Here is a 25,801-nt window from a genome sequence, read left to right on the forward strand (position 1 = left end):
CCCTTTTGTCTTTTTCTTATTAGAAAAGTCACACGCAGTCATTATAAAATACTGGAACGGTAAAGAAAGAAACACAACGTGACAAGTCCAAGTCCCCCATCATTTCCTGCTCCGGATACCAGCACTGTTGGCTAGTATAGCTTCTTCTAGACTTTTTCCAGGGATATTATTAGCATGCCCCAGCATAGTACCTGACACAGAGTACGTGCTCCGTAAATGCTTGTTGAGTGAACTGATGAAGAGTCAGATGGGCTATTATTTATTTACCCAACTCTACATACTAGTTTACAACATGCTTTTCCGTTCGGTTATGTCACCTGGCCATCCTCCCGTGTCGGGTCCTGTAGGTGCCTCTAATGAACAGCCTGGAGAGCCTGGCTGCCCCTGACAGGTGCAGGCCTTCTGGAACAGGCCCAGGCAGCCCACAGGCTAATAGCAGCAGGTTACCCAGCCTCGGTGCCCAGAAGGCAGTTACCAACTATCTTGATTGAACGGACTGGTCAGTTAAAAAAGAAAAAGAAAACCTGCTATTTAAACAAACAAGTGGGTTTTCTTGTTTGCACAATACCTCACTGATTGGCCTAAATTTTCTCTTCAACCAGTTGCTCTGGAGTTCAATAAGCAGATTCTTATGTGCATAAATAAATATAAATGAACATAAGTGGCTAAGAACTTTTACTAAAAGATGAAGCAAGAACTTACCTTTGTAATTGGGCTGGCGGGTGGGGGTGGGGGTCTGGCCCGTGAAACAGGAAGCTAGTCTGAGTTCCCTCCTTGAAAAGACCCTGTCGGCGCAGCTGGTGGCCTGGTGGCTTCCGCTCGTGCACCTGCTCAACGCTGAGCCGCTCCATAGACCAGGCAGCCTGGGAGAAGCGCGTCCTCGGGCAACTTCTTTCTCTCAGCCTCAGTGTCCTATTCTGAAAAGTGGGTATAGTAACTACCGCATCCATGTCCCAAGACGATGAAACGAGATCATACGGGCAGCGCACTTAGAACAAGGCCTGGCAGGTGGTAAGCACATAGTAAATGGGGACAGCTGTGGTTCACTCAAAGGGTCTGAGGACGGTCCTCAACCCAGTCGAACACTTCACTGGCTCATTTCACTGATCTAGGAGGTTCCTTCACACCCTATAGAAAGGAGACTTAAAATTCAAAGACCATGATGTAATTTCCTTTTTAATTCATAGGAATTACAGGATTCAGAGGCACACCAGACTGCAGAGATTGTCATGTTTTGCTTCCATATTTCAGAGGCGAGGAAGCTGGAGCCCAGAATTGGGCTTTACAGAGTTTGCCTGCCGTGGTCGTCTGAGCGAGTCGCAACGCTGGCTGATCCCAGATACAACGTCCCGGGCTCTAGTGCATATTACTTGGCAGTATACCACCCCATCTCAGGAAGCAGTGAGATGCCCCCATAACTTCACACTGAGATCAGACCCCTTAGGGAAGTATATTTTGAGAGGCGGAAGGGCATCAGGTATTCACAAAGTTGAGGAGGAAAGGGGGCACCATATTGGTTAGGACTTCTGATTTACAAAGGATAGAAACCCAACTCAAATGACCTGAAGCACACAAGCTATAACTGAAGTGGGGAGGACCCGGGAAGGACAGCAACAGGCAGAGCCTCAAACCAGATTTGTACTTCCTTGACACCCCGTTTGTCTGAAATCTCTGCTTGTCCCAATTAGCTCCTTCTGCAGGCAGTTCCTACATGTGGTAGAAAGATGGCCGCCGACAGTCCCGTACTCATATATTCCCAGTTTAGCAACTCCAGGAGAAAGACAAAGCTTTCTCCCTGCAGTCTCCATGTATATATCCAATGAAGGTTTCTGACTGGCCCTAACTGGGTCATGTGTCCACCCCAGGACCAGTCACTGTTGCCAAGGAGATGAGGCACTGTGACTGGCATGCCTGGGTGGCGAGTCCATCCCCATGACCAGATGCTGGGGATGGACTTGGTGGGTGGAATGACAAGGTGTTATCATCAACAGCTCCTCAGTACTGCACGGAATGGGGGAGGGTGCTTCCTGGCACGGGGCTGGGCGGACAGGAACACTGGAGGCCTCCCAGGCACCCAAAAGGGAAGCCTGAAAAACAATCTTCATTACATTTTTCTCTGTTCGAAATCTTTCCAGGACCTCCTCAAACTACAGATGAGCGTTTGTGTAAATATAAATTCATAAGATTACACAATTTACATGTAAAATGGGGCCAGTTTTCTCACGAGGTTCATAAACCAGTTCTGAAGCAATTCTAAAGGAATTGTGACAAAATTGTTTTTAGCATTAGCAATATTACTAGAAAAAAGCACAAAGACTCCCAAGGTGCCCACTTGGAAGGACAACTTCCATTTGAATGTAGAAGTATTATTTTGTTTTTCGGGGTTTTTTTGAAAAATCCAGATCACATGTAAAATTATTTTGGTAATAACTAAATCAGTACAAATATATTACCAAAATATGTGTACACCCTAGTGTAAATGCTTTTGTTTTAGGCCTAAGAATATAGGGAAATGAGAATGAGTACGAACTTTGGTTACATATAGAGCAGGATTTTTAACTTGGGGTTTGTGGGTCCCCAGCCTGGTCACCATCAGTCACATCAGGACTCCCTTGGGAGCTTGTTAAAATTAAAGGGGACCAGGTTCCACCCCAGAGACTCTGGTCAGGCAGGTCTGGGTGGGGCCAGGCATTATTTTCTGAGCGCTTAACAGATAGTTCTGATCAGCCATTGAGGCTGAAAATCACTCTCTCAGACAGCATTTCCCAGAGCGTGGGGGTTGTGTCTCCTGGCATCAGAATCTGGAGAGCCTGTTAAAATGCAGATTCTTGGCCCCTCCCAGGCCTACTTGATCTGACATAGTGAGGAGCAGAGCTATGACTGTGTAGTTCATTAAGCTCCCAGATGACTTAAAACATTTGTTTTGAGAGAATTCTAGATTCATAGAAGCTGCAAAAAAGGTACAGAGTGGTCCTGCGTACCCTTTACCCCGTTTCCCCCAGGGATGGCCTCCCACATAGCTATAGTACAATATCAAACCAGGAAACTTACTGGTATGATACACTGGTACAACCCACAATACTTCTTCAGATTTTATCAGGTTTACACGCACGTGTGTGTGTGTGTGTGTAGATGTATGTGATTTTATCACATGTGTAACCACTACCACAGCCAAGATACAGAACTGTCCCATCACGACAAGGCTCCCTGGTGCCACCCTTTGGAGCCACATCGGTCCCCTCACCACTCCCATCCCTAACCCTGTGACAACTGCTCATTTCTTCTCCTTCTCTACAATTTTGTTATTTCAGAAAGGTAATATAAACAGAATCATATGTACCTCTCTAGATTGGCTTTTCTCACTCCCATAATTCCCTTGTGATCTATGCAAATCATTGCATATATCAACAGTTTGAGTTTTTGTTGCTGCGTAGTATTCCATTATATGGATATACCACTGTTTGTTTAACCTTCTATCTGTTGAAGACCATTTGGGTTGTTTTCAGTTTTTTGCCTATTATAAGAAAAGCTGACATGAACATTCATGAACATGTTTTAGTGTTAACATAAATTTTCATTCATCTGGGATAAATTCCCAAGAATGCTATTGCCAGGTCATATGGTAAGTGCATGTTTAGTTTTTTTAAGAAACTTCCAAACTGGGGCGCCTGGATGGCTCAGTCATTAAGCGTCTGCCTTCGGCTCAGGTCATGATCCCAGGGTCTTGGGATCGAGCCCCACATCGGGCTCTCTGCTCCGCGGGAAGCCTGCTTCTCCCTCTCCCACTCCCCCTGCTTGTGTTCCGTCTCTCGCTGTGTCTCTCTCTGTCAAATAAAAAAAAAAAAAAAAAAAAAAATATATATATATATATATATATATATATATATATATATATATAAAAAGAAACTTCCAAACTATTTTCCAAAGAGGCTGTACCATTTTACATCCACACCAGCAATGCATGAATGATCTGGTTTCTCCACATGCTCATCAGCATTTGATGTTACTATTATTTTATATTTTAGCCAATCTGATGGATGTATACTGATGTCTCATTGTGGTTTTGATTTGCCTTTCCCTAATGACCAATGATGCTGAACCTGTTTTCATGTGCTTCCTTGGCATCTGTATATCCTCTTTGGTGAAATATTTTTTCCTGTCTTTTTGCCCATTTTGGGGTAAGAGTCTATTTATTTATTTACTTACTAACTTAGAACATGCACAAGCAGGGGAGGGAGAGAGGGAGAGAGAGAATCCCAAGCCGATTCCCCGCTGAGTGAGGAGCCCAACATGAGGCTCAGTCTCATTGACTCTGAGATCATGACCTGAGCTATAATCAACAGTCAGACGATTAACCAACTGAGCCACGCAGGCACCCCTGCCCATTTTTTATTGGATTGGTTTTTTTTAAACTATTGAGTTTTATGAGTTCTTCATATACTCTAGATGGAAGTCCTTTGTCAGATATATGGTTTGCAAATATTTTCTCCTAGACTGTCAATTGTCTTTTCATCTTGACAGGGTTTTAAAAGAGCAAAAATTTTTATTTTGATGAGGTACAATTGATCAATTTTTGTCTTTTATGGATTGTACATTTGTTAAGTCTATGAACTCTGCCTAGTCCTAGATCCCAAAGATTCTTCCCTTTTTTTTTTTTTTCCTAGCAGCTTTATGTTTTACATTTAACTCTGTGATCCATTGAGTTGATTTTTGTAGGTGTGAGGTTTGGTTTTTTGCCAATATATATCTAAGTATTCCAGCACCACTTGTTGAAAGGCTATCCTTCCTCCATTGTGTTGCTTTTGTATCTTTGTCAAAAATCAGTTGAGGATATTGTGCGGGTTTATTTCTAGGTTCTCTATTCTGTTCCATTCATCTATGTGTCTATTTCTCTGCCAATATCACACATTCTTGGCTACTATAGCCAAGTCTTGGAATCTGGTAGACTGATTCCTCCCACTTCACCCTTTTTTTTCAAAATGGATTTAGTTATTCTAAATCCTTTGCCTTTCCATATAAATTTTAGAATAAGCTTGTCTATGCCTACAAAAATGTTTGCCATGCTTCTGATAGGAATTGCACTGAACCTATGGATCCATTTTAAAAGAACTGACATCTTTATAGTGTGGAGTCTTCCAATCCATGAACATGCTATATCTATTTATTTCGGTCTTCTTTATTTCCTCTGCATTATAAATGGCATTGTATTTTAATTTTGAATTCAACATGTTCATTGTTGGTATACAGAAATACTATTGATTTTAATGTGTGTATGTATTGATCTTGAATACTGCAACCTTGCTGAATTCACTTATTAGTTCAGGATCTTTTTTTTTTATTCCATAGGATTTTCTATGTGGACAATGATGTCATCTGAGAGTAGGGACAGTTTTGTTTATTCCTTTCAATCTATATGCTTTTTATTTATTTTTCTTGCCTTATTGCACTTGCTAGAAGTTCTAGTACTATGTTGAATAACAGTAGAGAGGGTAGACGTCCTTGTCTTGTTCCCAATCTTAGGAAAAAGCACTCTTTCACCATTAAGTGTGATGTTAGCTGGGGTTTTTTTGTAGATTTCTTGTAGATACTTTTTAGTTTAAGGTTGAGGAATTTCCTCTCTTTATGAGAGTTTTTATTATGAATGAGTGCTGGATTTTGTCAAATGCTCTTTTCTACATCAACTGAATGATCACATAATTTTTTAATGCAACTTATATGTGGATCATATTGATTTTTAAAAAAATATTGAACCAGCCTGGGGCACCTGGGTGGCTCAGTCGATTAAGCATGCGACTCTTGATTTTGGTTCAGGTCATAATCTCAGGGTCATGAGATGGAGCCTGGTGTCAGGCTCCACACTCAGTGGGGAATCTGCTTGAGATTCTCTTCCTCTCTCTCTGTCGCTCCCCCCACTCATGCTCGCTCTCTCTTAAATAAATAAATAATTAATTAAATAAATAAATTTTTTAAAAAAATATTGAACCAGTCATGTATACCTAGAATAAATACCACTTGGTTGTGGTGTAGAATTCTTTCTAAAGATTGCAGGCTTTGACTTATTGATATTTTGTTGAAGATTTTTGTATCCAAGTTCATGAGAAATACTGATCTAGTTTTCTTTTTTTGTACTGTCTTTTTCTGGTTTTGGTATCAGTGTAATACTGGCTTCATAAATTGAGTTGGGAATTGTTCCTCTTTTATTTTCTGGAAGAGAGTGTGTAAAATTATTAATTATTCTTTAAATATTTGGTAGAATGCTCCACTGAAACCATCTGAGTTGAGACATGTCTTTTTCAAGAAATTTAAAATTATGGATCCAATTTGTTTTATGGTTATGGGATTATTCACATTGTTTATTTCATCTTGGGTGAGCTTTAGTAGTTTGTGGTTCTCGAGGAAATGGATCGTTTCTTCTAAGTTGTCAAATTTATTAGTGTAAAGTTGTTACAGTAGTCCCTTATTATTTTAATGGCTGTAGAGTCTATAGTGATATCCCATTTCATTCCTGATACTGGTGTCTTGACTTGACTTGTCTTGACTCCAAGATTTGTGTCTTGACTCTTTATCTTTGTCAATCTTGCTAGATGTTTACTAATTTTATTGATTTTTTCCAAGAGCCAATTTTTTTCATTAATTTTCTTTTTTCTGTTTTCAATTTTATTCATTTCTGCTCTTTTTTTATTATTTCCTTCCTTCCATTTGATTTAGGTTTTTTGCTCTTTTTCTAGTTGCTTGAAGTAGGAACTTATTCACTTAAGATTTTCCTTTTTTTCTAAGATAGCCCTTAATGCTATAAATTTCTGTCCTAATACTATGTTAGCTACAGCCACAAATTCCAAACTGTTATCTAATCATGGTATTTATAACAGAGTAATGTACTTGTTTTCTTCTATTTCTTGTTTCACTTGTCTTTCCTTCTTTTGGGTTACTTGAACATTTTTTAGAATTCCTTTATGACATTAAAAATTTTTTTGTATATCACTTTGTAGAGTGTTCTTAGTGGTTGCATAAATATACATATGTAATTTTTCAGTCTACTGGTATAGATGCTTTACCCCTTTGAGTGATGTGAAGAAACTTTACTTCCATTTTGGTCCCTTTATCCTCCTTACTTCTTAACTATAATTATCTTAAGCATTATCGCTAAGTATATCTCTAAGTATACCGAACCCCACATCAGATGGTGTAATCATTTTTGCAAGCATCAAGTATGATTTGAGAAACTCATGAGAAGCCTAGTCTTTTACTTTTTAGGCATTCCATAGTATTCTTTCCTTTCTGAAGTTCTAAGTTTTCTTCTGTTATTATTTCCCTTCTGTTTGGAGAACTTCCTTTAGCCATTCTTTAAGGGTAGATCTGCTAGTGACAAATTCTCTTAGTATTCCTTCATCTGACAAAATTGTTATTTCTTCTTCTTCCCTGAAATATATTTTCTCCCGGTATAGGACTTGTGATTTACAGTCCTCTTCTTTCAGCATTTGAGAAATAGGCCACTTTCTTCTGGCCTCCATGGTTTCTGATAAAAAATCTGCTCTCTTTTGAATCAGTGTTCCCTATAAATAATCCCTCCCTTCTCCCTGTATGCTTTCAAGATTTTTTTCTGTTCTTGGTTTTCAGAAGTTTAATTATGATATGTCTTGGTGTGGATTTCTTTGGGTTCCTCCTATAGGGGATTCACTCAGCTTCTTGAATCTGTAAGTTTATGTTTTTTGTCAAATGGGAGAAATTTTCAGCAGTTAGTTCTTCAAACCCAGGTGGCTTTTAAGCACATTTTATATTTGAGAAGCTTTGCTCTAGAGTGGGTTTCAGGGGTCCAAGAACCCCTCAAGTTGTATATAAAATGCTGTGAATGTCCATGTTTCTTAGGAGAATGTCTGCAGCTTTCACTAGATTCTCAAGAGTTCCATGACACACCCCATAAATTTTATGAAAGGATTGGTTTATTGCCATATTGAGTCATTTGTGGTCTTCTTGATTAAAAACAATAAAAACTACTTAGTATCGTTTCTTCCCTTCTGCCATATCTATTGAATTCCTGTTTCCCAAAGATTTCCCCCACAATTTTGGAAGATATGATCACTCAGGTGAATATTTTCTGAGGGCCTAATATGTGCCAGCCACATTTTTTTTTTTCATTTTTCCCCTAGTCAGTGAGAAAAGAGTTAAAAAAAATTAAAGCCATTTTTAGGTTTTGGAAAGTTCTTCGTAACTAAGAATTAAGAGTAAGCTTTGCTGTTTCATATCTTGTGACCTTACCCTTTAAAATCTATTCTTTACTGCTCTGAGCTAGATATGACAGTGATCACATTACATCCTGAAAGTATAATTTCATAGACTAAAGACATGCCATTATGCAGTGGACCCATTCATCATCACCACATGGGTTTGCTTCATGTAGCCAAGCACTCCTAGTTCCCCTAAGCAGACTTGTCCCCGGACAGTTGCACAAACAGATTCCTCTGCCTAGTATAGCCTCACCCCCTTTGCCACCCACTTTACTGAACTAACTCCTGCTTATCTTTTGGAACTCAGTTTGAGAAGCACCACCTCTGGGAAGTTGGGTGTGCCTCCAATGTTACCCCTGCTTGTCAGATGCCACACTGGGTGCTGATTACCTAACTTTCACTCCCATCAGACTCTGTGACCCTTGAAAACTGTGACTGGGTCTTACTTGCTTTTGTGCCCCCAGTACTTAGATAAATGTAACCAGACATGTACTCAAGTGCTGCCTCCACTCAGAGTTCACTACCACCAGCTGACCGGCTGCTCCTTTCCTCCATTTCTTCATTAATGTCAGAAGTATCTGTTGAACTTCTTCATGCACAGGTGTGGCAACCAGATGTTCAGCCCTTCACCAGCAGGTTTGATTTTTGCTAAATTTGCGCAGCATCTATTAATTCACTTTAGACTTTCTCCAAGGATCAACATATAAAAGTTTTGGCTTCCTTTTGCTAGAATGCCTGTCTCCCCATTTTTGGACAATATGGACAATGCTGACCACTGCCATTTTTACTTACTACTGGATCTTACGAATTCCTTAATATTTACAGATCTATCTTTTCTATCAGGCCATGAGCTCCTGGGGGCAGGGACTCTGTCTTATTTGTCCCAGAATTTCCAAGGCCTGGTGCACGGTAGGATTCCAGAAATGTTTGTGGAATGAAACTTGATGCTAGATCATCACAGCTATACTATTCCTCACGATTAGCACACACATTTCTACATCTTCTCCACATCTTTACTTCCTATTTTCCTTTTATCCTTCATTCTAAGCACGGTGAATTCTTTTTGGAAAGGAGAAATGGGTAGATAAATACAACACATTTTAAAGTAATTTTCTTATTCCCCCAGGTACTATCTTGGTCGCCGGATGTTTATTGTTATCTCTGAGCCAGACATGATCGAGCAGGTGTTGGTTGAGAACTTCCATAACTTTACCAACAGAATGGTATGTCGTTTTCTCTCTGCGTATGGATGAATGGGGAATCATTTCAAAGATTCAAAGACTGCACATCACATCTAATAGGGACATGATTGGGTCTCTTACCAGGTTTAGATCAGTTCCACTCAAAACAGCTCTCCAATGAATTCAGGTTTTCAAAAGAGACATGCAGGACTGGTAGAAAAGAATGGCATTTGCATTTAAGAAAGACTTCAAGAAAGCTAAAGCTCAAGAGAAGTTCTGGCTAATAAAAATGCTAAAACCAGAAGGGTTTTTTTTTAAAGCTTGTGCTCAAAGCTAGAGGAATCCAGAGGGTGCAGGTCAAGTGACTGAAGAAGACAGAGGAAGGTTAATAAATATCAGAGGGAAGGCAAAATTTCAAGCCTCTTGTGCTTACATCTTTCCCAGAGCATATAAAAGTCTTAAGGCTGGAAAGGGAAGACAAGCAACATTACAAGGGAAATTCGTCCTCTTGTAGCAGGAGAAGCCTGTAAGAGGGCTCCCCGATGTCAGTTCAATCCAATCCACTAAAGAACGTGCACATTCCATCTTTTTTAGAAAGTACATATCCTACTTTCTATCTTTGACAAGAACTCCCAAAGAATGAAAGAGGTGACTGATAGAGGCAGACGTCAGTGTTGTCCCTATTTTACAGAGATGGGGAGGATTGGAGTTCTAGCAGAGAAGACCAATAACCTTTATGTTGATTCTTGGAAAGATTCTAAAGTGAATTAATAAGCATTTGCTTATGAGAATTCAGAGAATCACAACTTTTTGGGGGGAGGGGGGCAAATTGAACTCAACTTCCATTCTTATGGGAATAGTAGGTAATATATTCACTTTTCTTGGCTATTTGGCAAACTTTCGCACACCCACCATATGCCAGGCACTGTCTAGGTGCTGATTTTAAAGAGATAGAAGATGTGGGCTTGCCCTGAAAGAGCTTGCAGTCTAGTGACAGTGGCAGACGGGCGAAGAGACCAGTACAATATGGTCTGGTACTTGTGCTGTAGTGGGAATCGCTGTGCCATCCGGGATTGGACCAGGGGAAGGCTTATTAGATAGATCTCTGGGGCTGAGTCTTAAAGATATTAGCATAGCTCTCCTGGGTTCTGTGCTGGTTGAGCCACCCAGAGTGGTTTTTTCTCATTAAATTTCATGAAAACTTAGGAGATTGGTACAATCTCTATTTTCCAGACAGGGAAACTAAGACTCAGGGGTTAAGTGACAACCCTGGTCACATGACTAACAGGAGGAAGAGCAGGGCTTCCCGTGCCACCTCCCAACTCAAGTCCTTACTGCCACCACTATTAACAGCTGCCTCGGGTGACATTTCTGATCATCAAGGTTTCACTGAGTAGTTGGTTGCTCACCCCAAACGAGCTCATCTTCTGTCCCCAGAGTGTCAGGCCCAATGCCAGACACCACATGGCCACTAGAAGGAGGTGACCGCCTGACCTGTTAATGCTGTCTCCTCAGGGTGGCTGAAGGAATTGCAGAAGCTTAACTTCTCTGCTGCCTCTAGATGTTCCTCCCCAAATGTGATGTTGCTTCTCTGCCGTTCAGAGTCCCCTGAAGTTCTCATGTGCTGCCGGGATCTTAGGGACGGAGTCTGATGTAGCACACAGTTCTGGCAGACTCAGTAAGGAAGGTCAATTAAAGAAATGGGGGAAGCCAGTGCATCACAGGGCCCGGACCCCCAAGCTGCGTCCCAGCAGGTGAAGGCACCTCTCGAGCCACCTGAGCCCTCCCCGCCCCCCAGCAGTGACATGGGACGTGGCAGCCATGTGACATCAGGATGTCACCAGGGCACGAGACCCTGAGAGCTGACCTGGAAGACGGCTGTGCTCTAAGTGATGTGCTGGGGGGCAGGCATACACTCAGCATGCAGGTTTAAGCAGGGAGCACAAAATAAAGCTGCCTCAGCTTCAGCCAATTTCTCCTCCAAGCCAGTTGTCTGTCCTTTTTCCATCCCCCAGATTAACTTTTTGCTACTTCCCAGACTACCATCCCCAGAATATGGTTCCGTTTTCCTTCTTCCACTCCACACAGTGCCCTGGGGATAAAGTTCAAGCTCCCCAGATGAGACTGAAGGGCCTTTGTCATTTAGATCATTACATATGCTCCACCCTCCCCCAAGACAGGCTGTCGCTCCAGCTGGACCGACCCCTCCATTCTTTCTCTAACCTGCTCTAGAGAGTCCTGCCCCTGTGCCTTTGCTCATGCTGCCACACTCGCTGAACTGGAGGCAGCTAACAGCGGGTCTCACGGTCTCACGTTTACTAGCCATGTGAGCTGGAGTAGATCATTTACCTTCTTGAAGCCTCTCATTCCTCCTTTGGAAAAGGAGCATCTGATCGACCTCACTGGGTTGCTGTGAGGCTAAATGAGATCACGCAGACAAGCCCCACCTTCTATGCAGGCGAGACAAGCGCTCCACGTGCATTAGCTGCTGTCGACAGCAAGACCCTCCACTTCTCCTACAGCCATTCAACCCTAGCTGTTCCTCAAGGCTCTCCTCAAATGCTGCCTCCTCCAAGAAGCCTTCCCTACTTCAATCCACATTTACCTTTCCCCTTGTCTGAACCCTCATGGCATTTGTCACGTACAGAGACATCATCATCATCACTGACCCCATGGTGCCTTCTGCTATTTACAGTTAAACAAAGGTGTGGCTTTCATGCTAACTTGATTATTAGCTCCTTCAGAGTCTATGTCTTTTGAATACCTCATGGCCCAAACACACGATGACTATTCAGTACCCAATATATTCTTGTTCAAACCGAAGTGAATCTCCATCAACTTAACATCCTCCCCAGAAGAACCATTCTCTGCTACCTGACCCTGGAGATTCGATCCACACTTCTTCTATGATCATTCACAAACATGTAAAAAGACCCATCAAAGATGAGATCTCTAGGAAACCCCAATGTTTATAGTTTTCCATCTGGGAATGTATTCATTTATCTTTAGCTTTGTTTATGGTCTTTAAGCCAATTCCATATTCATGACAAAACAATCCTTAGTGACTCAATTTTTTAAAAACCATCTTTAGAGTGGGATTTTCTCACAGGTTTTTGAAAGTCAAATTAAATCGGGTTCTGTGGTTCCCTCTTATCCATATGCTTATTTATCTGCTCAAAGAACTCAAGGAGATTAGTGAGGCGTGCTTTCTTCACACTGACACCATGCTGCCTTCCCTCTAATAAGCCATGTTTACTTAAGTGTTCAGCAATTCAGCTTTATTATACATTCATTCAGTAAACATTAAATGCTTACTCCATGCAAGCTTCCACCAAATGGTCCCTTGTGATACAGAAAATACCTCAGCATATTAGTCTGATACATTAAGTGAGAAGGAACTTAAATAACGCATGGTTTCATTTTTCAACTGTGAGAGCCCATCTCTGCTCACAAATCCAGGCTTGACTTACGCGTGTCCCAGAACAGCCTGGTGCAGAATGGCTGTGATATGGGAAGCTGGGTTTGGCTCTAGAATTTGCTGTGAGCTGTAAGCGTCCTGTGAGGGACTGACGGAGCCGAGCGGCCGGAGGTGGAGTGACACCACAGGGAACTCGCTGACACACATCTGTACGGAGCAAATATTTGAATTCAAACTTGTTGAGTGAAATATTTTTTCCACCTCGAGAAGCCTGGGCTGAAGATACCGTGAGTCAGACCCGGGGTGGCAGTTCTGGTATCTCGCCTTCCCACTCGCCTTCCTTGAGGCCCTCACTTCCGCGTGGCGTCCCGGCCGCGTCCTGCCCCTTCTCCACGTGGGCTCCGTGGGCCGCTATCACAGCCCTCAGCGCTTCCTGAAGTACCTTCGTGGGCCTGCAGCCACACCTCACCGTTAAACCCAAATCAATCTTCTCGCATTTCTAGAACCTCAGTTGTCCGAGCACCTCAGGATCTGGGGGTTTTTATTTAGATATTTTTAACTAGCTCCCCTTTGCTATCGGATACTCAACGAAGCCATGGGGCAGCCTTTTTTTTTTTTTTAAGTATCTGTGGAAACTGGAGCTGGGCTCACGTGACTCCACAGAAATGGTCAGAACCAGCAGTGGGACTTCTTATTCCTGGCCTCCCCTCAGGGCCTGGAGTCGGGGAAGCTGTGGGAAGGTTGATAAGAGGTAGAGCGGTCTGTGGCTCGTGTTAGAGTGGTGTAGTTGGATGCGGGCATGGAGACAGTGTGGTCGATCACTAAGCTGCTGCCAGGAGCTCTATGTTCTGGTCCAAAATGACAGCATGGGGCGCGGGTCAGGCCGCAGGCCTGCCCACCCCCAGTCCTGCTGCTTGCGTGTGGAGCAGAGGTGAGAGGTGGTGATAGTTGTATGTGTGTGGGGTGTGCGTTCCAGCCCTCAGGTCCTCACGGGCAACACAGGAAGGTGGGGGGGTCTCCCGTCCAGGCACAGGTCCAGCCCCACCACTGCCTCACGAGAGTCGCACCTATAGCCACGTAATGGATTCGGTGAATGGTTTTATCCAGAATCATGGAGACCCAAGGGCCTGGGTTGCCGCACTGCTGCCTCTGCCCACACGCACATGGGCATCATTGGTTTCCCTGTGAAACCACAAGCTTTGGCTGCTGGCAAAGATTATGAAAGTTCTGAGGCAAATGAGTCACTGAAAACCTTATCACCCCCAGCATCTGCTGCAGTGCCCCGTCCCAGAGAACAGGAGCGTGTGGGCTCCTGACAGAGCGCATCAGCTTGGAAAGCTCTGACCGGGGCTCCAGGTGGAGCGGGCCAGCTGTGCTGGGGCCCTGGGGGCCTGCCTGCGGGGTCCACGGAGCTGGGGGGGGGGGCGCTCCATGGGTTTGCCATCAAATGGGCCCCTACACCTCCAGCTGGTGACAGCTTTGGGAAACTTGCTCCTCTAGAATTTCTGATTCCCTTTCCCTTAAATAAAACGTCCAGTAAATGAAAACATTCAGGTTTTCAAATGTGAGCAGTAAGATTTACGCTGTGAGAATGTCAAACCCTGAGCGCTCTTTTCAGCTTTGTGGGTTTAAGTTTTAAATCCCAGGTAGTTAACGCACAGTGTAATAGTAGTTTCAGGTGTACGATTTCGTGGTTCAACACTTCCGTACAACACCTGGTGCTCATCACCAGTGCACTCCTTTTATGGTTTTGTCTTTTTTTTTTTTTAAGATTTATGTATTTATTTTAGAGAGAGTGTGTGGTGGTGGGGAGGGGGAGGAGGGACAGAGAGAGAGGGAGAGAAGCAAACTCCCCTCTGAGTGTGGAGCCCAACGCGGGGCTCAATCCCACGCCCCCGAGACCATGACCTGAGACTAAATCAAGAGTCAAACACCCAACCGACTGAGCCACCCAGGCACCGCACAACAACACAACAGGTGCACTCCTTAATCCCCCATCACCTATCCCCCATCCCCCCACCCGCCTCCCCTCTGATAACCATCAGATTGGTCTCTGTAGTTAAGAGTCTGTTTCTTGGTTTGTCTCTTTCTCTCCTTTTCCCTGTGTTCATTTATTTTGTTTCTTAAATTCCACATATGAGTGAAATCATATGGTATTTGTCTTTCTCTGGCCAACCTATTTCACTTAGTAGCTTTGTCTTTCTTGAGAAGAGTCAGTGCACATGATTGGTCCACAGCTCTGAGCAAGGCAGAAATTCATACGTAAAACCCAGACCGCCAAAAGCCAGAAACAGATGTGTGCAATCTCATTTGCCTGAGCCCTATTTTGAGCCAGGACGCCCTGACTTCTATGACACACTGTGCTATGCACCGGAAACCCTCTAGCCTGAGCTGGGAGTGTCTCATCCTGGGATGGGCTGCCCATGGGAAGTTCCCAAGTGACACCCACAATGGGATGCCCACCCCCTGTAGGCCTCCCCTTTCACCTGCTTTTCTCAGGTCTGGACGTGGCTGGTCCTGAAAAAGCCAGGCCCAGGGAAGTGCATTTGATCTGTGAAATACACTTAGCTTCATGTTTTCAACTTGGTAAGTGTGAACTCTAACATTTTTAAAGGTGCTGAGTGCATGATGAAGCCTGAGGAAGGTAGGAATAGTGCTAAGTGGTATTGATTTCAATGCTCAAATTCTCTTCTCTCAGTGCCCTGCAGAACTTTTTAAAACTTCAAAATCTTGCTGAAAATGATTTCATATTTCATGTCTTACTAGACCCTTGCTTCGACAGGAAGCCATCTTTACATTTTTCAAAAAAGACGAAGTAAAATCTTGTTCTTGTATTTATACCTCCTTTCTTTAACTTTTGTGGTGGCAGAAGTAGAAACAAGTGTGTAAACCAAGAGATTAATATCTAGAATTTGGGGGAGAGAAGAGTCAATAAGCCACAGAAGCAATTCTGGTGTCTCAGTAGTTGTATTCCTGAACATCTCATGAAGTCAAGTCACCGTGCCCGTGAGTCCTGACCCTCGTGCTCCTCCATTGCCCCAATCTCTTTTAATAACACCCAGTTTCTTCCCATTCTCCCCCACCTTCTACAAGCCATGGCCCAGCGGTATGGTGAAAGGCACATGGCTTAAAGAAATGAAATCAGATTCTGGATTTCCTGCCTTTTATTAGCTGAGTGACATGGACCAGTCCTTCAACTTCTCTGAGCCTCTTTCCTCTTGCATCAAGTATGAGCGTCAGAAGAACTAACCACCAGGTGTGTTTGGCTCCCAGTGCAGGGGGCAGTCAGCGCCAGTGGGTAAACCATGGCATCCCGCCAGCATCCCAGAGAGCCGTTTTGAGCTTCAGATGCAAGGGTCCCTCTCAGGGCCCACCGGGAGAATTTCTTCTCCCAGTCAAGCGTGACAGGTGCTATATCCAGAATACCTGTCTCTCCTTAACACTGTTTCTGTCAAGGAACTGCTGGGAGCTTTTGAAGGTGTTCCTCCGACGACTTCACAAGCCCCCCGGACCCCTCCCCCAGTCAGGAGGAGCCCGCGCTGTGGGGTATAGGGCTCACAGAAACACAGTTCCAAGCCTGTGGTTTCCTCCTCTTTGGTGGATAAAGTTCTAGGAACTATATCAGACAGGGCCACCAGCGCCCATATCAGGACTTTGTCCAAATTAAAAGAGGTCCCCTTCCTTCCAGCAGCTGACGCCGAGTTGGCAGATGGAGGCTGATCTGGGCTGCGCCCCCTAAGCCAGCCCCCTAGACCAGTCCCAGTCTAAGGCAGAGCGAGGGACCAAAGTGTGTCCCTTAGGGTCATTTTCTACTGGCCAAGAGTGAATGGATAAAAACTCCCCAGTGGGGACAGAACACTTTTTCTACATCAAAGCACCAAATCCAAGCTGTTTGTTTGAAATCTTTGTCCAGCCGGATAGCAATCGTCATATGGTGAAAATAACATGTTTTCAGGTATAGAATTGGGGCTTATCCAGGTGAGAGAATTCTAGAGCTTTTGTTGAGTCATATAATAAGGGGCCGAGCAAGAGGTTTCACGGACGCAGATGAGGAGAGAAAGAGGTGGTGCCGTAGAGCTTCCTCATCTGGGCAAGGTTGTGTGAGAATTCGAAAGTTTGCAACCGCGGGCCCAGCATCTTGTGATCGTGGCACACTTTGATATTCATATTTTTGCAGCGTACCTGACATACTTTACAGTGAACGGGTTGGCAACACTGGCCTCATGACCGGAGATCTGTAACAGTACCTTGGAGTCTTCAGAAGCACCTCCCTCTGTAGATTGCCTGCAGCCCTGTGTGGCTGTTGGAGGATTGCTGACTGCCCTGCCAAGGCATCACAGAGATCATACACATCTTAAGTCAACGTTCTTGCAGGTGCCAGGACACAAGAAACCTTTTTTTGGTGGGGCGGGGAGGGCTCCAGCTTCATATTCTATTAGGCCTCTTACACATTTTTCATCATGACACACCTGCTCAGTGATAGCAAAAACATGCACTGCATGCATTTTGCATTTCGCAGCATTTTCCAGAAAGAGTTGGTGGTTCTCGTGTGGCTCTCTCAGGCCACGGGTCTGGCCCACGCTCAACCCCCAATGCATGGTGCTCTCTTCCTGGGAACACGGAATGCTGAGGTGTTGGTTTGCTTTAATAACTCGTTCCTCCGGATGGTGTGGTTCTTCAAAGTTTAAAGCTTATGCTTGGCGGGCCTAATAAGAAGCTAGACTCCATTTTAAGAGATCTTAATGGAAAAGACAAGCACATTCAGCTGTCCCAGGGGAACTTGGCCACAAGGCCACTATTGAACATTTGCGGCTTGCCAAAGCAGTGTTTTCATAATTCCTGGAGAATCACCCCAAGATTAAGGAAATGATGTGAAAAGCACTTTGTTAGCGGTAAGATCAACATATACTGGTTGTAAACCACCCCATTCCCACCCTCCAAGTCAACTGTGAGCTCCTTTGAGGGCAAGGATTCCATTCTTTGTCTTGATAGTTTCGGTGCTGACATAGAACCTGGCACCTAATAGTGCTCAATAAATGGTCACAGCTTGGTAACTCCGCAACTGGCAGGATTTTAGTCGAGGGAGGGGGAAAACTCCCAGTTTTGGGGTTTAGGTTAGAGTAGGCTTTTGGAAATTTTTTGACTGTGTAAAAACACATTTCACATTATGACACAGAATACACACCCACACACTCTCCCACACACATACACTCTCACATGCTCTTTCTTACACACACACACACACACCCCTATCTTGAAAACAAAATACTTATTCTTACTTTGAAATGCTCCTCAGAGTATCTTCTACACTGTTCTATTCCTTGTTTCCCTTAGCTTTTCTTTTCTAAAATGCTGTTTGCCATCCGCTACCTTGATTTCATGGCTGGTTATGGCCTGTCCCCTCATCACCCCACCACTCCTCTGAAGGGACCAATCAGCTGCTCTCCCTCTCACAGTGTCATCTCTAGAAACGAAAACACGACTCTAACCAATGCCCTGAAATTTCCCATCACGAAATGGAGAATTCTAATGGCAGCTGTAGGCTGAGAGGAGAGTGTTGGCATGGCAGGCTGATGAGGAAGATATTTGAGGACAACGCTGACGTATTACGTGGAAGATTAGATCTGTCCTCTGGGTGCAAGATTAAAAAAATCTCATGGATCCAATCCTTAGGTCTGAAGGACAGATGCAAGATCCAATCAACCATGACTCTTACCTCTAATATATTCTGTTCCGTCAGAACCCCATAAACCACCACCCAGCTCTCCTTGCACTGAAATGCTTTATTACATGTAGCGTGGCCCAGGACTGGGTGTTTGCCAATATGCAAATTTACATAATGTACCATTTCCTCCTTTGACTCTGGAACCCAAACAAATGGGTCATGTTCCCAAAATTCCATAAAAGTACAATTCTGTATAGTGACCACGGCACTCCTAAAGAATTTCATTCTAAATAGGGAGAGGGATTTCTCTGCAGAAAAATATCTCAGCAGCTTCATTCTACTATATAATTAAATCCCCCCTAGTTACTTTGCAGTTACGTTTTATAGCTTATTTTGAATGTTCATATTTTATCAGAAAATTATAATTTTCCTCTAAACACGAGTTTTTACCAGGCTTTTGAATTATGATGGCTGGCTTCATATTTCAACTCAAAAACAGTGAAAAGAAATAGTGAAAGTGTCCATCAAACAAGGTGCCAGAGAGTGCTTGGTCTTCCAATCCCCCTGCCTTCCTGTACTCTGGCGCCCTGGGTCTAGGGGCACTCCGACCAGCTTGTAGGACCCCAGTTTGGATGACCAGGTAGGAGTAGCTGCTTTCAAAATGGAACAGAATGGCCTGGGAAGAAGGGTGAGGAGTGTTGTGCGGCTTTCATGTTTTGCGTGCTTTCAGACTCAGTTTGAACAGCTCCCCTCAGAGCCACCTTCCTGGCCAGTTAGGCCTATCATTCTCTCACCTGGCTCTACTTCTCTCTCATAACACGCATATTTGTTAGTGTAGGGGCTTCCTGTCTGCATCCCCAAGAGACTGTCAGCTCCTTGAGGGCCACTGCAATGCCTTCTTTATTCGACACTGTGTAGCCAACTCCTTGCACATGAGACCCAACAAATGTTTGCTGAATGAGAAAAATGAATGAATAGAAGAACCCAGAAACACAGTGAAGGAGTCGTCTTCGAAGCAGCTCTGTTGAGACGTACTTCTGAAAGATTCTCTTGCTTTTCCCTGTCCTTCCCTCCACACTCCCCATGTTCTCTCCCCCTCCACACCCGTGTCCCCAAAGAGCCAGAGACACGAGTCTGTCATCTCCCGGCCCAACGTAACCAATCCAGCCACACAAAACCTCTTGCCACCAAGTTCAGACATGAACCTCAATCCCAGGAAAGATGAGCCCAACTCCAAGAAGCCTTCTGTGTGGTCCTCAGGGAACTCTCGCTCCGCAGGGGGGCGGCAGGACCCATAGAAGCCGCTGAGTCACTTGTATGGTGAGGACCGCATTGTAAGAGGGTAGAAGTGGGTCAGCAGAGCCTACCCATTTGCTGCCCCCGGGCCCTCAGCCATGAATCTTTGGACCATTATCTGTGAGCCTTTACATGCTTCCTCCATATCCTTGTGAGAGAATTCTTCTAGTTTGGTGGACTTTAACCAGAGTGTTTGTCATAGACCCGTATTGTCACCAAGGTGGCTTTGCCTCCCTCGTGTCCTAATCTTCTGCTTGTTTCTCTCAGGTGTCGGGTTTGGAGTCCAAACCAGTAATGGACAGCATCCTGTTTTTACGTGACAGAAGATGGGAAGAGGTCAGAAGTGTGCTGACTTCGGCTTTCAGTCCTGAAAAGCTGAATAAGGTAAGATGCAGGAAATGCAGACTCACCCCTTACGGTTCCTTCTCTCCAAATCATGATGGAGAGCGGGTTTCCGTGGCACCCCTTGTCCACGCGGCACTTTAAAATGCCCTGCCCACAGGGGCCTTCAAACCTCCCTAGGACGCAAAAAAGCCCAGGGGAGTGTACTGGAGTGGGTTCCACTTCCTCAGGCTCCCCCATCTCCAGTTGCCACAAAACAATTATGAGTGTACAAGTGCGTCTGCCACTTCTGCGAGGTCCCAAGACTCTGCCCCGGGCACTTTGAGGCCACCCAGGAGAAAACGGGAGCCGTGCCTCTCCTCCTTCCATGTCTGATGGATCGCCTGGGGATCTTGTTAAAATGCAGATTCTGATTCAGCAGATCTTGGGGGGAGGGGGGCTGAGATTCTGCATTTCTAATAAACTCCCAGGTGAAACACCTTTTCCATAGGGAGGAACCAGAGAACCCCTTGAAACAAAGGTAAGCTGTGGATCCAGTCTGAAGGAGGGAAGAGAGGGCCGTGGACCGCGGGGGAGGAGTGAACGCCAGGCACACAGGCATGCCCAGGGTAACCTTGGAGGCCGCGTCAGTGGGATAGGAACACAACATGCTGCCAGCTCTTTAAAACCCTGGGCTCCCTCTTTCCCCCACCCAGAGACCCACCCTTTTCTTCCGGCCCTTGGTCCTGCCTCTCGGCCAAGTTCCATCACACATGATCTTCACCAATTGCTGGTCCGGCTTTGGTGTTTGGCCTGAATTCTGCAAGCATTTGGGGGACCGAGCACTTGAGCCCTTCTGATGTGAAGTGCTCAGGGACTGACTCAGAGTCCCAAGTACCTGGGCAACTCCAGAAGAAGCATCCTTCCAGAGCCATCCACCATGTCTAGCTGTTCCAGACAGCCTGGGCTCCGAGCAGTCTGTCTTCAGGTCAAGAAATGAAAGCTACTCTTAAACTCAAGATGCTCACCCATACAGTCCTGTTTAATTCCTATAAATCTTGGGAAGTCCCCCAGAAGGGGAGAGGTCCCATACTTCGTAATTAATCCCATCCAATAAAATGCGCTCAGAAACCAGTGATCCTGCCCACGTTTGGTGAGGTTTGGTGTTGGAGGGCGGCGGGTGAGCTCGGCCTGTAGGCACCAGCTGAAACTCACTGAGCTCTTCTCTGTGCCCTCTGTCTCACCACACTTCATCTCCACCACATCCCTGGGAGGTCAGTACTATTAGGGTCACCCTCACTGCACAGGGAAGGAAACTGAGGCACAGAGAGATTAAGTAACACGCTCCATGTCACACAGCTTGTTAAGTGGCACAGCCAACATCTTAATCCAGCTCCAGAATATGCTTCGCCTCTCTTACCTTCGTGTGATTTTCAAACATTGTTCTAAGGCTCCTTAGGACCGTCCCAGGGGCCATCTGGACGGCGGGGGGAAGGAAAGGGTAGCAAACGGGGCCTCTGTGGAAACCTAGGGGGATCAGAAGCAGCACTTCTGTCTTTTCTGCCCAAGTCTGGAAGCTACTAAGGTATGGAAACACGTTTCACACAGAGGAAGTACACATTTCTCCTTTCTTACCTGTAAAGCCCTTTGAGAAACGTCGCTCCACCATCTGGTCACGTGGGCCTGCCACTGCTTCACCCAGATGGGACACGGCAGCATGAGAACGGACCCAGATCCTAGTAGGGCTGCCCACGCACGCTCGGTTCCCTCCTCGCAGGCCCCAGTCTGACCCGGGAGGGCGCGGAGAGCAGGAGACACACCGCCCTCCTCAGCCGCAGGTACACATGCGAATCACCTGGGAGCTTTGAAAACCAGGACTGAGGCCCACGTCGACCAGTTCTGATTAAATCGGTCTGGTTTGGAAGGCAGCCCGGGTCTGAGGGGCTTTGCGGCTCCCCAGGTGATTCCCATGTGAAGCCAGCGCTGGGTAAGATCCCCTCAGGGAAACACAAGGACGGGCGGTCTCGCTTCAGCTGGAGGAACGGGCCCCGCTCCACGCTTCGCTGTGCTACATACCGAGATTTCGGGTGAGGATCTGTTCCAAGGAAGGGCCTGCTTCTTTAAAAACTGCAAAGCAGTAGGATGACCACCCAGACAAGGTGGGGGGAGTGTCACCTTTATTACAGGCAGTCACTAAAATGTTGAGGTAGCCGAAAAGAGGGGTGGGGAAGAGAAGTAGGTAAACCGAGGGTCGACGTCACTAGCTCAAACATGTCGCAGCAAATTTCTTTGATCACGAGTAAACAGTGGTTTCGGGCAGCACGGCAGATGCAGAATCTCAGCACTTGTTGAAAAGAAATTGATGAAGGGTAGCTGATTTTTTTTTTTTTAAGTAACCAAGAAAGGGGAGAAATTTTTCTCGACAGATTTGAGCTGTTTCTTTGGGGAAAAAAATAATAAATCTGGGTCTTTTTTCAAGGTCTAGATTTCTTTAGCACTCTATAGGGTATACTCCAAAAACTGATAGAATGTCGTTTCCCAAACAAATTCAGTGCTCCTAGGTTCAGAAGGAGAAAATGCTTTGGATTCGTTGCAGAAAATAGAGTTCCTCCAAGTGGTTTATTGCACTAAGGTACCTAGGGGAAAGCGGGAGGTCATATATGACGTGAAGGAGTAGGGAAGAGGGGAAGGGAGGAGGGAGAAATTTCATAGACCAGATTCCCTGGGTTTTGCTTCAGTTCTACCCCATTACTTAACATATACTACCCGTAAACTTAACTCTATTGAAAAATCTTCCCACTCAATATAGTTGAATTTAAGTTCTGGGGTTTCCATTAGAAAGGATGCCATTCCAGTGGCAGCAATAGTCACCTCTCTCCCCACCTCTGGGGCGTTTAGACTGGGTGAGTTTGAGGTTCTTGGGTGGGAGGGGGCATCTAAATAGATATGTCAGGAAGTAGTTGACTGCAGGTCAGGAGCTCAAGAGAGAGGGCAGGAAAGATGGTCATCCAAAACAGACATGGCAAGGTCACGCCCAGCGTGCGTGCAGTACAGGAAGAGAAGAGCGTGGTGGTGAGAACCATATTCAAGTGAGCGGCGGAGGAGAGACCTACGAGTAAGACTCAAGAAGAGCAGCCTGCAATAGAAGTCCAGGAGAATGTGGAAGGGAAATGTATTTCAAGGAGGAAGGAGCAGCCAAAGGTGTTAAATGTTGCTTAGGTAGAAAGGAACACCAGCACAGAAAACTATGTGACAAAGATAATATTTTCAAACATTCAAGCAATGTCTGTGTGTGTTGTACCCTACAAATCATGTCCCCTGTGGTCTTCCTTCTTGCACTGAATCAGTGGTGCATGTTGCTTCAGAAGGAGGCAGGGGAATGCCTTCCAGAATCAGGAGGTCGGTGCTCAGTTTTGACCTGCACGCACATCAGGCTTTCTCAAGCCCTATTGAGACAGTGGTCTTGGAAGCTAAACATTCTTGGGAAAGAAAAGATTTTTCTAATTTAGAATTTTAGAAATTCTAATCTTAGAATTTCTAATTCTAAGAAAAGAATTTTCTAATTCTACAGGCAGCTTCCCTTGGAATCTGAAGAGCAAGGTTTGGGACTCTGAGCACAGAGCATCACTCTGCACCAAAGTACAGACAGGGTGGAGGCTATGACAAGGGCTAGTTGCTACCCTGTGGAAGATGGGTGAGGGGGGGAGGGAGGGAGGGCAGGGTGCCAGTCTTAGTGCCCCTGACTACCTCCTCCCCCAGCCTAAGTGACCCTCTAGGTTTCTAGATGCTTCTTTGGTCTTTAACCACCCATTGCCCTTTGCTCTCTAGGTCACTGGTGCTCAAACCCTATGTGACCAAGGGTTGCACCAGAATCACCTAGAATCCTTGTTAAAATACATAATTCTAGCCACTCTAGGACCTCAGAATGAGACCTTCTACAGGTGACTGAGAATCTGTATGTTTTGCAAGGTCCCTGCCATAATTCTGGTAAGAGTCAGAGTGGAAAGCACTGGTGTGAGTCTTCCTCTTGGTCCCTCACCTGACCATCAGAGACCCGGGGTATCCCCAGCCTTGCAGGAGCTGAGCCCCAGAAACTTGTCTCCCCTTCCCTGCTCTGTTTTTCTCTGTAGCTTTACTGCCGGCTAATAGCCCATTTACTCCTCTTTTCTCTATCATTAACTGCATAGCAATAGGCACATAATGTGTACTCAGTGATGATTTGCTGGATGAATGGATGGATGGATGGATGGATGGGTAGGTGGGTGGATGGACAGATGGAGAATCAAAGAGCCGGGAAGCTTTCTACTGAAGGATATATGTTAAGACAAAGATAAAAGTAAAACAAAAGGGAATAATTTTATCAAGGAAAAGCTAAATAAGGGGATGAGGCACATCATTGGCTTTCTCTTTGGAGAGTCACAGGTATATACATGCAGAAATAGAAAAAGCAGTTCCCAAAGACAGAGAGAGGAGAGTGAGGCACACAGGGACACGGGGTGGAGGAGGCAGAAACGACGAGAGAAGCTTGGACAACAGACCCGAGCCTGCCCTCCCCTCGATTATGGACACCTGAGTCCGTCCTCCCCCGAAATAGCTTTGAAATATCAATATCTCCATTCCTTGCTGAATTCATAAATAGCTTGGGGACTTCTGTTATCAAACTTCAGAATTTATTCTTGAAATAAAGATTTGTTTTCCCTTGGAATTCTGCAGCTTGTTTCCATTAGCACCTTGGCAGTCTACGCCCTCTCCTACCTGTGTCTGGAAGTGTCATTAATATTCAAAGGGCCGAGATGGCCCTGTCTTTATCCATGTACATATTAGACAGCCGTGTCAGCAATGCTTGAAAGTTACTTTAAAATCAGCATTAAATCACAAAGCCGTATTTTTTATTTAAAATAAAACTGGGTTGGGCGCCTGGGTGGCTCAGTTGGTTAAGCGACTGCCTTCGGCTCAGGTCATGATCCTGGAGTCCCTGGATCGAGTCCCGCATCGGGCTCCCTGCTCGGCAGGGAGCCTGCTTCTCCCTCTGACCCTCCCCCCTCTCATGTGCTCTCTCTCTCTCTCTCATTCTCTCTGTCTCAAATAAGTAAATAAAATCTTAAAAAAAAATAAAATAAAATAAAATAAAATAAAATAAAACTGGGTTTTGGCTTCATATTTGGGATGACGTAGAAAGATAAGGCACTGGTGAAAATCTGGTTGCTGCATTCCTCATTCCAGAAAAAGAGACCACCGAAATCATAGTCCAGTGACAGCCAAGCTATTGAGGTCTATGTTACAGGATTCCTGAGCGCTGCTGGGAAAATGATGGATTTTTTGTTTTTATTAGGAAATATTTTGCCCAGTTGACCTGCCAGAGTGTTCGCCCTGTCCCCTAAAAGAGAATTTTTTAAAAAGGGCAACCAGTAGATTTATTGAGATTTTTAGAGTCTTATGCTAGATTCTCTACCAAAGACTATTAACGAGTAACCCTGGGGTTGTATAAAACTTTATTATGGGTCAGAAAGTAAATAGATTTAATTTTAGGAAACAAAACTGGAGCTAAATTAATTCTCTCTGAGGGAAAAATATAAATAATGGGGAATCCCTGGGGACCCAGGTTAGCACTAATTTTATTTTTAAATTTTATCATTCATCTGAAAGAGGGAGCATACCGTGCAATCTACACATTTGTAAATTCCTCTAAGCTCTT

At 44.9% G+C, this 25,801-nt stretch overlaps 1 protein-coding gene across 2 annotated transcripts in view; it reads left to right on the forward strand.

The window, feature by feature from the left end:
* Nucleotides 1-25,801, forward strand: part of TBXAS1 (thromboxane A synthase 1) — a 157,787-nt gene that overhangs the window by 69,088 nt on the left and 62,898 nt on the right. For both annotated transcript variants that reach the window (XM_036123789.2, XM_036065169.2), the window contains exons 5-6: nucleotides 9,352-9,448; nucleotides 20,053-20,169. In XM_036123789.2, coding sequence (XP_035979682.1) covers nucleotides 9,352-9,448; nucleotides 20,053-20,169 — 214 coding nt within the window. The remainder of the gene's footprint in view (nucleotides 1-9,351; nucleotides 9,449-20,052; nucleotides 20,170-25,801) is intronic.

Source organism: Halichoerus grypus, chromosome 12 (assembly GCF_964656455.1).
Source record: "Halichoerus grypus chromosome 12, mHalGry1.hap1.1, whole genome shotgun sequence".
Classification (NCBI taxonomy): Eukaryota; Metazoa; Chordata; class Mammalia; order Carnivora; family Phocidae; genus Halichoerus; species Halichoerus grypus.